The sequence below is a fragment of the Calidris pugnax genome, unplaced genomic scaffold (assembly GCF_001431845.1).
Source record: "Calidris pugnax isolate Ruff unplaced genomic scaffold, ASM143184v1 scaffold55, whole genome shotgun sequence".
NCBI lineage: Eukaryota > Metazoa > Chordata > Aves > Charadriiformes > Scolopacidae > Calidris > Calidris pugnax.
In genome coordinates, this window is record NW_015090832.1 from 70,825 (window position 1) to 84,966 (window position 14,142).

At 56.6% G+C, this 14,142-nt stretch overlaps 1 protein-coding gene across 1 annotated transcript; it reads right to left on the reverse strand.

The window, feature by feature from the left end:
* Window positions 1-3,258: 3,258 nt before the first annotated feature.
* RBPJL (recombination signal binding protein for immunoglobulin kappa J region-like) lies at window positions 3,259-12,736 on the reverse strand. The gene is made up of 11 exons (XM_014941227.1): window positions 12,663-12,736; window positions 11,718-11,843; window positions 9,757-9,827; window positions 9,405-9,520; window positions 8,349-8,523; window positions 7,828-7,965; window positions 7,184-7,293; window positions 6,945-7,085; window positions 6,483-6,638; window positions 6,151-6,254; window positions 3,259-3,618 (listed from the first exon to the last, which is right to left on the reverse strand). The coding sequence occupies exons 1-11, from the start codon at window positions 12,734-12,736 to the stop codon at window positions 3,345-3,347; spliced, it is 1,485 nt and encodes a 494-aa protein (XP_014796713.1). The 3' UTR covers window positions 3,259-3,344.
* Window positions 12,737-14,142: the final 1,406 nt, after the last annotated feature.

The following is a 14,142-nucleotide window of genomic DNA, read 5'->3' on the forward strand; positions in this document are numbered from 1 at the left end:
GGGAAAAGGCAGGATTTTATTTTCTTCTTGATGTTTTTGAAGGTACGCTCATCTCTGGGACCTGAAACAGCTCCTTGATGTGATGGGGCTCTGGGCAGGACTATCTTTAGTTTGGAGAAGAGGAGGCTGAGGGGAGACCTCATTGCCCTCTACAACTACCTGAAAGGAGGTTGTGGAGAGGTGAGTGTTGGCCTCTTCTCCCAAAGGAATAATGACAGGAGCAGAGGAAATGGTCTGAAGGTGGGGCAGGGGAGGTTTAGATTAGATATTGGGAAGAATTCCTTTCCTGAGAGGGTGGTCATGGACTGCAACAGCCTGCCCAGGGAGGTGGTGGAGTCACCATCCCTGGAGGTATTTAAGAAACGTGTAGACATGGCTCTTCAGGGCATGCTCTAGTGCCCGAGATTATTGGGGTGTGGTGGGGTGTTGTATGTGGTGCTGTGGGTATGGGGCTTGGTTGGTGGTTGTTGTGGGTGTGGTGGGGTTTTTTTGTTTGTTTGTTTGTTTTTTGCTGTGTGGTTGGACTCGATGATCTCAGAGGTCCCTTCCAACCACCGAGATTCTGTGATTCTGTGATCTGCACCCCATCCCGGTGGGAGCAGGGGATCCCTCTTGCCTTCGAGCCTCACCATCCCCCAGGGATGCTCATGCAACGCCACAGCTGCTCACAGGGTGAGTTACCCTCAGCATCCCTAAGGCATCCAGTGCTTTCCCTTAATCCCCAGCTCCTGGAGAGATGTGAAGGTTTTTTGTCACGCTTCATTTTATACCCACGTTTCTGGCTGCCTTGGGGAGAGGGAAGAGCTCCGTGTACAATTCAGGAGCAGAGAAAAGAGCCACCAGACAGGCTCTGTGGGGCAGCCCAGCTCCCCGGGGCCAGCGGGAGGGTCCGTGCGTGATTCCCTGACACCTGCTGGGTTATTGCAGGATCCCGCAGAGACAGGAGCTGATGGCTCCTGAGCGAGCGAGAGCGTACGAGTGGATGGCTGGCGCCTGTCCGAAACATTTGTGTTAATCAGAGATTATGCAAATAAACAGCTCTGCGGATGCTACTTGCTCCTCCGCCGTGACGTGGAGCATATGTTCCCTGTGGCAGGGAAGTGGCTTCTCCAGGAGCTGCAAAGCTCCTTGTTTCCATTTGCAGGTCCTGCTGTGAAAAGCAGATTAAAAGCAGCCCGTGGCCGGTCGGAGGAAGGCGGGAGCCCCTCAAGGCCCCCCCCAGCCCGCCCGCCGCCACCTCTCCCTTTTCCCCATGTGGCTTGAATTACTGTGGCTGTTTGCTTAATCCATCAGGCTTCAAGAATGAGCCACTCGGTGCTTTCTTGGCCTCTCCAGCAAAGCGCTGCGCCCTCCACACAACAAGGCAGGCTTGTTCCAAGCCCTTGAAGTCCACAAGCAATGCTCCTCCTGCCCCTTGGGACTGGGCTGCTGCTAAATATAGCCGAGGGTGCTTTCCATTCATAAAACATGAATTATGCCCTGGCCTCCGAGGCAGGGGAGTGGGTTGAGGGGTCCGTGGGCTCCAGCCACTCCTGCGTGGGATGCAGGCAGAAACTGAAAGGCTCAGCCCCATCCTTTCACTGCCCTCCAGCTCTTCATGGGGAGGAAATGCTTTTGGAGGAGACACGAGGGATCCTCTGTTCAGGCTGATCAAAGGGTTTTCTTGCATCTCATCCTTGGTTACATTAGGGTCGGGGTGGATTTGGTGGGGAGGTGAGCGTAGAAGATGGTAAGCTTGTGCTGATGGGGTGGCCCAAGCAGTTGTCACAGGGGGGAAGCCTCACTGCCCTCAGCACCTGTGTGAGATGCTCATCCATTTGCCAGCAATGGGAGCGGTAAGATCTCGTACCAACTGCCCCCAACACCTAATGAGTGCACCTGCACCCACCTCCTGCTCGAGGGATTTGCTTCCTTTTGAACCACGCTGTGGATCTCCATGTAGTTACCCTTCCTCTGTCCTCCAGCCCCTTCCTCCACTGGCCCTTGGCCATTGGCGTGCACTGTGATATTCTCCCCAAGTTTTTCCCCCAGCAGCTGCAGCTCCAGATGTGCCTGCCAACAGCTTCTCACCCTCTGTGAGGTTCCTCTTTTGGACCCAGGATCCTGTTAGGACCCTGGAGACCCAAGCTCTCGTGCTCCCATGGGAGCCAGGGCCATGCACAACCTGTGGAGGAAAGAGGCCAAGACACGGGGCATCACTATGTGTCTCCATGCTGGGTGGTATGAAGCCATCAGTCCCTTGCAGCCCCAAATTCAGCATCCTGAGCTACAGGGTTGCAGGGGATGCACACTGTGAGGCTGGGGTGCAGTGCTGGCATCCAAGGTGTGTTAGATGGCACAAACCAGGCAGGTAAGTCAGACAATGAGCCCCGGATGCCCCTGTGGGGGTCTGGGCACCCCGAGCTCCTGGGATGCTGCAGGCTGTGGGGCACCAGGCGTCCCTGGCTCCCCTGCCCGCTGCCACCGAGGTCAGCGTGGGTTAAACACCTCCGTGGGTTTGGCAGCTGGGCTGTTTCAAAACCCAGCTCACAACTGCCAAACCAGCAGGTCTCCAGGCACACCATGGGCCTTTTGATGCCACGGAGATCTAAAGACTTAAATAAAGCTGTAAGACCCACTCTGTGTAATGCTCAGGTCTGGCTCCAAGAAACCTGGCTTCTTTTTATGGCATCTTCAGACCAGCAGTTTCCTGCTGATGCCAGCACTGCAATTTCTCTGTGTGTGTGTTAAGTGTGTGTGTGTGTTTAAGTGTGTAAACCAGCAGAGCCATGCCAGCTAGGAACGGGCTGGGTTTCACACTAAAGTTTTTCTTTCTCTCTCTTTCCCATTTCCTTTTGAAATAACCCCATTTGGGCCTCTTAGAGAAAAAACACCAAACCATCTGGTACCAAGTATGTGACTGCTGGAAATTGGCTCCTCCTTACTGAAAAGCACAGAAGCGATGCAGGGATTCCTGGTATGGATCAATAACACTTAAGGTCACATTTGTTCATCATCCATCCTGGCCTTTGAATATATGGACTGAGGACATCAAGGGAGCAGTGAATGCTCCGTGCCAGCACGGGAGGTAAATCGTGAAGGTTAGTAAAGAAGCAATTGAATGGGTAAAGAGTCCTTGAAGCCTGATTTATTGATGCTCTCACGTGAGATCTCAGCAGGGTGAGATGCTGCTGTGAAGAAGAGACAAGTCAGCAAATCACAGTAACACGGTGGGCACTCGATGGGTGGGGAGGACCCTTTGGCAGGGCCACCCTGAGCCCTGGAGGGGGACCCCTGGCAGGGCTTGGGGCTGCTCCCCTTCCCCAGGGCCAGCGCTGAGGCTGAGCCTCTGCCCCTCCGGCGTGTTAGCTCTGCATGAAGAGGTGGAAGTTGGTCCTGGTGAACTCCTGATGGATGCTGTCCAGCAATTTGTCCGAGTCCTGGGGGACATCCGAGAGGACCTGCTGTCCTGGGATGAAGCTCTGCTCTGGGGTGTAGGTGAATGTGAACGAGCTGGAGTAGATGAGGCCATCATCCCTGATCAGCAGGAGTGGGACTGTGATGGGGTATCGCAGCCACCTCCAGTCACTGCCAAAGGCAGAGACATCGGGGACGACACACATGAGGGACTTGGGGCTCCTGGGAGCAGTGTGGGAGAAGAAAATGTGCCTTAATCCAGGAGAGCCCCGTGCAGGAGCAGGGGGCAACAAGTGCTGCCACATCTCTTCCAGCCTGGAGCTCAGAGTGCAGCCTCCAGCTGGTTTCTCCTCTCCTCCCCAGTGTTTCATTCCCCACTGACAGGGTTGCTTGGTCGTTTGTAGCCCCCTGAGGTCCTGTTGTCCCCCAGACTGCATCCAGAGCCAGAGACACCAGCCAGACTCCTCCCTGCCTCTCCTTGCAGTGCTCATGCTTGTTCCCATAGAAAGGGCAGTGCAAGTGCCCTCGTCCCCAAGGTCAGGAGCCAGGTCCCTCCCAGAGCTGCCCAGTGCAGCCCAAACCCATCTGCCATTCCTTGCCCGCCCCCCCAGCCCCCTCGGCTGTGTTACCTGTACATGGTCTCTGCTTCCACGTCTCCAAACCAGACCTTGAGGTGCCCGTGGAAATACTCCCCCTGCACCTCCAGCATGGCCACATCCCCGCCGCCCGTGAGCTGTGACGGGCAGAGCACACAGCAGCACGTTACGTGGTGGCATCAGCTGGACTCCCCCTCCCATGGGATGCTCTGCCCCTCTATCCCATCCCCACCGCAGCGGTCCAGACCCAGCATTCCCACAGCATCCCAAACCTGGTACACACCGAGCGCAGGTGCAAAGGCTCAGGGGTGGGAGGCAGGTGATGGAGAGGCAGGGGGTGGCCCACAGCCAGCACTGTTGGCTACCTGCAGGGCAGTGATGAGCGGCACGGGGCTGACGGGCTCACGGACGCAGGCCAGGCTCTCGCTGAAGGTGTACTCCACCGTCTCGGTGCCGATGATGGTCCAGCAGGAACCGTCGTTCAGCAGCTCCCGGTTGGCTTCCTTCGGGCAGGGGGATGCCTGCAAAGAGTGTCACAGCTCCAAACACAGCGCAAGGGGACAGGACGTCTGGCTTCTGCCACCCCGGTGTCTCGGTTCCAGCAAGCAACTGGGAAATGGGGATCATGATGCCTTCCCAAAGAGCTCAGTGATGCTGTCCCCATCGAAGCAGGCAGTGATTCTGACCTTAATATGGATGCAACCCCCCTTGGCATGATGTCATCCCTCCCAGTGACATGTTCCCCAGCCAGCAGCAAAGCAGAGGAGCTTGGAGAGAGGACGGGGGAGCACCTCAGGGGTCCCCACCCTCTCCTCTGGCTGCTGTACCTGGAACTGGATCACTTTCTCTGTGGAGAGACACAGGTACATGCGGTCGCTGCCTTGGAACTGGAAGGCACATTTGTGGAGCTGGGAGATGGGCTCATCCACGTCCAGCATGGCGTACTGCTTCGTCACCTTCCGGATGATCTGCAGGCAGCAGCGTCACCCCAAGGATGGTACCCATCCCTTGGAAGCACGGAGCAGCCAGGTCCATGTGCCTGGCATCCACAGGGATGGAGGCTTACCAGGGGAGGCAGGGTGATGCCGGTGGCCGTGCAGACCAGCTGGACCACGGAGCCGTAGCGGATGTACCCTTCCCGCAGGGGGAACTCGCTCCGGGCGCAGCGCTCATCGGCTTGAGGGGAAGGAGAAAGGCAGAGTCACCCCTCCCTGAGCAGCCATGGAGCAGGTTAACCTGGGCCACCTTGTTATGTACAGGTTTGGCTTTGCTCCTGGCGTTTTCTTACTGCTTTTTCTGCTCTGCAGGTGCCCACTGCTTGGAGAGAGCACTGCTCCTGGGGAGCCCAACGTGGGAGAGAGGGACTGGGATGTGGTGCCACCATCAGGGACAGCATGGGCAGGGATGCTCTGGGCTCTGACCTCTTCCAGGCAAGTTATTTGCTTGGATTCATGAGCCTCCAGACTTGTATAGCTCTTGCTGCTCGGGTCACAGCCTGTGCACACTCAGGGCATGATGCCAACCCTCAAAGCCAGCAGGAAATGGCCATCGGCTCCAGAGCCACACCAGGAACACCAGGCAGAGGTGAGAACTGAGCCAGGTTCCTGCATCCCCAGGCTATTTTCCACCCCTTCCACCCTCCAAGAAGTGGCTCTGCAGGAGGGCAGAGCCAGGGCTGGAGGCAGACAGTGGCCCCGTGAGGCTCCTTACCCAGGTGGAGGGTGAAGGCTGCCCACTGCCTGGCGCTGGCGATGAAGGCTCCCCCCTCGACAGAGAGGTAGCGGGTGCTGACGGTCTGGGAGCGCAGGCGGTTGAAGAGGGAGACTTTGGAGCCCGAGGAGATGCAGACTGTGGGGAGAGGTGGCTGGGTTAGTTTCTCCTCTCCTCCCCAGTGTTTCATTCCCCACTGACAGGGTTGCTTGGTCGTTTGTAGCCCCCTGAGGTCCTGTTGTCCCCCAGACTGCATCCAGAGCCAGAGACACCAGCCAGACTCCTCCCTGCCTCTCCTTGCAGTGCTCATGCTTGTTCCCATAGAAAGGGCAGTGCAAGTGCCCTCGTCCCCAAGGTCAGGAGCCAGGTCCCTCCCAGAGCTGCCCAGTGCAGCCCAAACCCATCTGCCATTCCTTGCCCGCCCCCCCAGCCCCCTCGGCTGTGTTACCTGTACATGGTCTCTGCTTCCACGTCTCCAAACCAGACCTTGAGGTGCCCGTGGAAATACTCCCCCTGCACCTCCAGCATGGCCACGTCCCCGCCGCCCGTGAGCTGCGATGGGCAGAGCACACAGCAGCACGTTACGTGGTGGCATCAGCTGGACTCCCCCTCCCATGGGATGCTCTGCCCCTCTATCCCATCCCCACCGCAGCGGTCCAGACCCAGCATTCCCACAGCATCCCAAACCTGGTACACACCGAGCGCAGGTGCAAAGGCTCAGGGGTGGGAGGCAGGTGATGGAGAGGCAGGGGGTGGCCCACAGCCAGCACTGTTGGCTACCTGCAGGGCAGTGATGAGCGGCACGGGGCTGACGGGCTCACGGACGCAGGCCAGGCTCTCGCTGAAGGTGTACTCCACCGTCTCGGTGCCGATGATGGTCCAGCAGGAACCGTCGTTCAGCAGCTCCCGGTTGGCTTCCTTCGGGCAGGGGGATGCCTGCAAAGAGTGTCACAGCTCCAAACACAGCGCAAGGGGACAGGACGTCTGGCTTCTGCCACCCCGGTGTCTCGGTTCCAGCAAGCAACTGGGAAATGGGGATCATGATGCCTTCCCAAAGAGCTCAGTGATGCTGTCCCCATCGAAGCAGGCAGTGATTCTGACCTTAATATGGATGCAACCCCCCTTGGCATGATGTCATCCCTCCCAGTGACATGTTCCCCAGCCAGCAGCAAAGCAGAGCAGCTTGGAGAGAGGACAGGGGAGCACCTCGGGGGTCCCCACCCCCTCCTCTGGCTGCTGTACCTGGAACTGGATCACTTTCTCTGTGGAGAGACACAGGTACATGCGGTCGCTGCCTTGGAACTGGAAGGCACATTTGTGGAGCTGGGAGATGGGCTCGTCCACGTCCAGCATGGCGTACTGCTTCGTCACCTTCCGGATGATCTGCAGGCAGCAGCGTCACCCCAAGGATGGTACCCATCCCTTGGAAGCACGGAGCAGCCAGGTCCATGTGCCTGGCATCCACAGGGATGGAGGCTTACCAGGGGAGGCAGGGTGATGCCGGTGGCCGTGCAGACCAGCTGGACCACGGAGCCGTAGCGGATGTACCCTTCCCGCAGGGGGAACTCGCTCCGGGCGCAGCGCTCATCGGCTTGAGGGGAAGGAGAAAGGCAGAGTCACCCCTCCCTGAGCAGCCATGGAGCAGGTTAACCTGGGCCACCTTGTTATGTACAGGTTTGGCTTTGCTCCTGGCGTTTTCTTACTGCTTTTTCTGCTCTGCAGGTGCCCACTGCTTGGAGAGAGCACTGCTCCTGGGGAGCCCAACGTGGGAGAGAGGGACTGGGATGTGGTGCCACCATCAGGGACAGCATGGGCAGGGATGCTCTGGGCTCTGACCTCTTCCAGGCAAGTTACTTGCTCGGATTCATGAGCCTCTAGACTTGTACAGCTCTTGCTGCCCTGGTCACAGCCTGTGCACTCTCAGGGCATGATGCCCACCCTCAAAGCCAGTGGGAAATGGCCATCGGCTCCAGAGCCCCACCAGGAACACCAGGCAGAGGTGAGAACTGAGCCAGGTTCCTGCATCCCCAGGCTATTTCCCACCCCTTCCACCCCCCAAGAAGTGGCTTTGCAGGAGGGCAGAGCCAGGGCTGGAGGCAGACAGTGGCCCCGTGAGGCTCCTTACCCAGGTGGAGGGTGAAGGCTGCCCACTGCCTGGCGCTGGCGATGAAGGCTCCCCCCTCGACAGAGAGGTAGCGGGTGCTGACGGTCTGGGAGCGCAGGCGGTTGAAGAGGGAGACTTTGGAGCCCGAGGAGATGCAGACTGTGGGGAGAGGTGGCTGGGTTAGTTAGTGCTTGCCAGCTCTGTGCTTGAGCTATGGCTTTTATCAAGGAACAGGTAACCAGCCTGGCAGGAGCCAGCATCCCCCGAGCTGCCTTTCTCTGTGTGTGAGGGCCAACCCAGCTGGGCTTCTCAATGGTGCAGGCGAAGCCCATAGTGTGGGGAGCACACTGGCATCAGGGTATTACACACTGTGGGCAGTCAACCATTTGGAAATAAGATGTATGTGCAGATACATCTTCATCCCTTGCCCACAGGCTTTGGGTCCAACCTGGACCACTCTGGAGCCAAGCTGTGAGCACGCAGAGGACATCCCACCCTGGGATGTTCTCCTTTCCTCCCCGCAGAGCCGTCCCCCTACGCACGGTCCGTGTTCTTCAGCGACTGCTTCTTCTGCGAGGGCTTGGAGATGACCTTGATGAGCTTGCTGTGGAAGGTGCCGATCTCCTGCCCGTTGCTGAAGAAGAGCTTCAGGACCAGGCGGAAATGCTTGCGCTTGTCCGCATCCGAGATGTACAGCGCCTTGGCACAGCCGAAGCCCTGCCAGGGGCAAAGAAGGGCTGGGGGCAGCTCCAGCACAGCCCCACCAGCCTTCCTCACCCTCCTCACCTTCCTCACCACTCCGCGAGGACATAATAGCACCCTTTCAAAGAGCCCTGGCTTAGTCAGAGGGGGGAAACGGCCAGAGATGTTATTACAGGTGGAGTGAAGAGCTGGGGATCGGCAGAGGCTTTATTTACACTGGGGGCAGAGAATTCCTCATGGAAACCAACGTTCACGTGTGATTTATCCCACATAACATGAGAAATCACCCTGGGTTTATGGTTTCCCCGCCGATAGGCCGTGCCTTAGCAGCAATGCAAGCACTGCAAACAAAGGCTCTTTCTGTAAGGTTTCTGGCCCAGCTCAGACCCTGTGCTCTTCGGGGACCCCAGATAATGCTTTTTCTTTTTTTTATTTTTGCATTTCTTTTTTTTCCTTCTATCAAAAGATGCCAGATCTCTGCTGAAGCTCTTGAGCTTTGGGATCGGTTGGGTTTTTTTTTTTTTAGCTGTTTATCTGCAACTGAAAGACTGGGCTTTCGTTTTGCGATAAGTGGCAGCGCTGCTCATCAGGAGAAGGTGCCGGGGCTGAGGGAGATGTGCAATTTTCCCCATCCACGGGGATGTTGACCTGAAAAGATGGTGCCCGAAGAAAGATGGGGCTTTTTTGCAAGGCAGGGGACACCCCCCTCCCTGCTAGGGGGCTCAGCCATATGCCACAACAGGGAGACAAAGTAGGAGCAGGGAGAGATGGCAAGGAAAGAAGGACCACAATGTGCCAAGGAAAGGGACGATGTGACATCCCTGGGCGTGGGGTGACACCAGGGAAAGACCAGCCCCTGCGTGAGTGGGGTCCCCACAGCCCCCAGGGAGCATTACCTTTGCGTCTGGCTGCTCCTCGAAGCTGAGCTTCTGGGTCTCCATCAGGTTGCTGCCCATGCTGTCCAGCCCCATGTACCCGCACACCCGAAATCCCGCCTCTCCCAGGTCCCTGGCTGGAAGAGATGGGGAGAAGCTCCCTCCAGCCCCAACACAGGCGGTGGGTGGCCCGGGGTCCAGCCCTCCCTGGGTCTGGACCGCAGAGGGCTCAGTCTCGAGGGGGACAGAGGAGTTTGGGGAGGGCAAAGATAAAATAAACTGGGTCACCCTCTCCTTTGCAGAGGTGGAGGGCAGCTCTCAGTGGCACGGGAAGGGAGGGAGGGGAGGTCCAGGGCTGCCTCCCAGTGCTTACCTTTTATCTGCTCCTGTTTTAACTTCCATCCCGGCCCGCTCAGGTAAACGCAAGGTGGGGGACAGAAAAACCTGCAGAGACAAGAAGACATTTCCTTACTGCACTTCAGCATCCAGAAAAGGCGCTCAGGGGGGACAGGATGGCTGCCCTGAGAGCAGAGACCTTCCCCCAGGGCTCTCCAGCACCGGGAGCAGCCCTGCACCCTGGGAGGTACGTGGTGCTGCAGTGGGGGGCTGGGGACCCCCCGGCTGGGGGGGTACAGGCAGGGCTGGCCAGAGGAACGGGGCTCTGCTGCCTCCCACTGCAGTGTACAGCCCCAGCCCGGGGTGGCTGCCACATCTGTCGGTCCCACTGGTGGCCACAAGCCCCCCGGCCACAGGATGGCCACGAGAAGGGAGGACAGGGCACCTTGGCCCCCCTCCTGCCCCGACCCACGGAGGGATCAGTCCCCCTGCCCCTGTCCGCCGGCCGTGTGGGAGTTTCGGCAGGTCGGGAACAGAGTTTGCATTCACAGCCAGGTTTGGAGCCCAAAGCAAATAAATCTATAGCCAGGGTTTTGGAAACCTATTTTCCTGTGTTTTATTTGGGTTTCCACTGTCTTTGCGCTCGTGTGAATGGTGCAAATTCATCCTCTATTGATACTGGGTAAAGCGCTACCAGAGAAAACACCGACGGGGGGAGTGTGGGTATTTCAGAGCCCTAAAGTCCTCGGCACGGGTTTATTTAAACAAGTCATCCACAGCCCAGGCCCCTGGCTCCCACCACGAAGGAAAACAGCAGCAGCACCTTTAAACTTTAACCTGGGAGCACTGTGCTGGTTTTCTCTCCTTCTCCAGACCTGGCTTCTGATTTTTCACGCCCATCCCTTGCACGGGGTCCGGAGCAGGGGGAGGAGGAGGCTGTCCTGAAGGCTGAGTGACACGGGGGCTTCCCTCCAGGCTGGGTGACCCCTTCCCAAAATAAAAGCTTTACCTGTGGACCAGCAGCTCCTGGCAGGGGGTGGATGCAATGAGGACTTTGTAGGCACAGCCTAGAGCTGTCTCCTGGGGTCCGGGTGTGGTTGTGCCTCAGAGGTAGAGCTCGTCGTCTCACAGCTACCCCCCAACTTGGTAATAACCCAGGATTATTTATATCACAAGGATTAATGGGGGATTAATTATATTACAGCGCCACAGTCTGACGTCACTGCCCAGGAGTAGCAATTTTGGAGATTCGAGCCAGAACCTCGAGGTGTTTTTGCAGCGGGGAAAGGATTTTCTAAAATAGCAGCTTTGTGGAGACTGTGGCATTGATGGAAACACCCCAGTCCCTGCTGTGGCCGCTCAGATTTTGAGATAAGATTGCCACAGCACTAACCTTTCCCCTTCTTCTTCTTCTTGAATAGTTTATTTCCTTCTTTAACTTCATCTTTTTGATTTCCTGTGAGTCATGAGAGAAGCCTAACCGCTGGGAATGTCTAACTGGGATGGATGCAGGTGTGGGGTTAATGTCATTAGTTCAAGACTAAAGAGTAGTTTTGGACGCAAAGAGGTCACAAATGGGCAGAGAGGGGATTTGTCACATCATTTGCCTCCCCAGCTTAGATCAGAGAAATCCAGCAAGGCTGAAACGGAGCTTTAGGTAGCTGGGTTTGGAAGTGGCCACCGGAGAAGCTGGAGCAATCTCCCACCTTTTCTCGTTGCCGTATGACTTCTGTGCCACCTTGGCGTGCAGAATCAGCACCGTCTGGTCTGCCGGCAGCTGCAGGTACCTCCGCACGCTGTCTCTCAGCAGGTTGGTTTGGTACGGGTTGGACCTACAAGAGAGAGGTCCCCCAGCTCTGTAACACCAGCAGTGGGCTCCTCATTTGTCAAATCATTTGCTTCCCCAGCATAGCTCAGAGAAATCCAGCAAGGCTGAAACGGAGCTTTAGGTAGCTGGGTTTGGAAGTGGCCACCGGAGAAGCTGGAGCAATCTCCCACCTTTTCTCGTTGCCGTATGACTTCTGTGCCACCTTGGCGTGCAGAATCAGCACCGTCTGGTCTGCCGGCAGCTGCAGGTACCTCCGCACGCTGTCTCTCAGCAGGTTGGTTTGGTACGGGTTGGACCTACAAGAGAGAGGTCCCCCAGCTCTGTAACACCAGCAGTGGGCTCCTCGTCTTGCCCCACCAGCCCTGACCTGAGCTGGGAGCCAGGAGCTCCCTCCGTGTCCAGCCTGATGGGGTGGGGAAGGTGAGGAAGCTTTCCTGTCGGAAAGCCCTGGAGCTCAGAGAACATCTCGGCTGCTGCATGACCAGGGTTGGCATTGAAAAATAAAAAGGTTGCATAATTGAATAACAGCTTCATCAGTTTTCAATCAGACACAGTTTATAGCTCTAAAATGCACATTTCTAAGACTTCCAGTCCCACGCGATGGTGGCAGTGCTCTGAGTGATCATTAATTTGTATTTCCACCTGATGTGTTTGTTGCTGAATGGCTTTTTGGTGGAGCTGGGAAACGATGCTGCTGAGCCGTGAGTGCAGCTGGGGAGCTGCCGTGCAAGGAGGAGCTGCTCGTTGGCTTCTGCAAGGGCTGCCGGGTGAGAATCGCTGCATTTTTCTCTGAGACCTAAGAATTGGGTGGGTTTGCTGATTGCTTCTGCTCTATTAACTAGAAGGAGTTTCCCGTGCACCCGGAATTTAACTCTGCTACCTTAGGAGGTTGGGCGTTAACCGGCTGGAGGGAGATGAGGTGGGTCCAAGCCTGAGGTGCCCTGCTCTGCTGCCTGGGACACGTGCAGAGGAACTCAGGGATGAGAGGGGAGGGTTGTGGGTTTTCTACTCGGGAGACCTTTTGTGATGCTGACTTGCTTTCAGAGGAGGCAAGCCTGCCTGTCTGAAGACCATCAGCTCCTGCTCTACCGAGATCCCCTAAACCCCCCAGGTACCTTTGGCTGGATAAGAAGAAACCAGAGAAGAGGAAAGGGATGCTCTCTGGGCAGGAGACCCTCAATATGCCCATGTCTGGCACATTGCAGCTGGGCACACTAAGGAGAAATTGGTCCTACCAAGCAGGCCCAGCCTGGCTGGTTGTGAGAAAGTCTTGATTTAAGCCTGAGCTGACTTCTTCCATATTCTGAGCTCCTTTGCCTTGCTCCAAAGGGGTGTTTGTGCCTGCTCCCTACCAAGCAGACCCAGCCTGGCTGGTTGTAACAATCTTGACCGAAGCCTGAGCTGACTTCTTCCATATTCTGAGCTCCTTTGCCTTGCTCCAAAGGGGTGTTTGTGCCTGCTGGTACTTGGACAACACCTCTGTGTTTCAGTTCTACATGCCCAGGGGGTGTTTTTGGACCCACCTGGATGAGCATCAGACCCACACCAGGTGCAGCATCCTCATGAGGGAGAAAGCTGTATGGGAACTGGCTTCAGGCTCTGGCCCTTGGCCCTGCCAAGGCTTCTGGGGTCACTCATGACCACTTCACACTGTGATGTCCTAGCATCTGAGGCAGAGAGAAGCAGTGGCGAGAGAAGGCTGGGAAGCCCCAAGCACAGCTGCAAACACACTGCTGATCCACCAGGAGAAAGTGGACGGGGTCTGTGGGCAGCACCAGGGGATCACTCAGAGGAGAAGCGGTAAGGATGGGGAGGCTCTTGCAAGGGAAAATCTTGCAAGAGGCACTCAGTGGAGCATCACCATTAAAAACAGCCTCTCTTGCTCTTAAATGGGCTAGAAATGGAGAATAACTGAGGGCATGACCGATCAGATGTGGGAAGAGAGGTGAATCAGGCCCCACCAAGTGCCCCAAGGCAGGCCATGGTAAGCTCTTGCTGGGCTCAGAGACCAGAGCAAGCTCCAAGGGAGAGAAGCAGCAACACCCAAGCCATCCCAAGCAGTGACCAGTCCATCAGCCAGTTTTGCTATTCCCAGTGCAACACCTGTATTTTAAAGAGCCTGTGCCCTTTCCAGCTTCTAGGACCCACATTACAATTAGCCTTAAGCTTCTCTCTCTTCACTCTCTGATTTCCCATGCTGTGGGTGGAGCCGATGCTCTGCTGCTTGTGCATGGAAGACAAACACATCTCCCATACAAGCAAATATTTAACCAGCATCTCCTCTGGCTAGTCCCACGGGAACGTGATGCTTTTCACTCCACAGATTTTCCCATCACTGCTGTGTTCGGGCAATATAATTTCCTGCCCTCCTTGTTCCCAGCTCTTTATCCTAGAGGTGTTAGCTGGATTGCTGGCAAACATAAATCCACTGAGCTCTGCCAAAATCAGATTTACAGCCGGTGTCTGTGTCACCCACGGCATTAGCTGCCGCTCTGTGTCTGAGAAATAAATGTTTTATGGCCACAACAAGCCCTTTCCCAACTGCAGAGCACACATGGCAACCCAGCTCCTCTCCCCGTGGCATCCCCAGTGCTC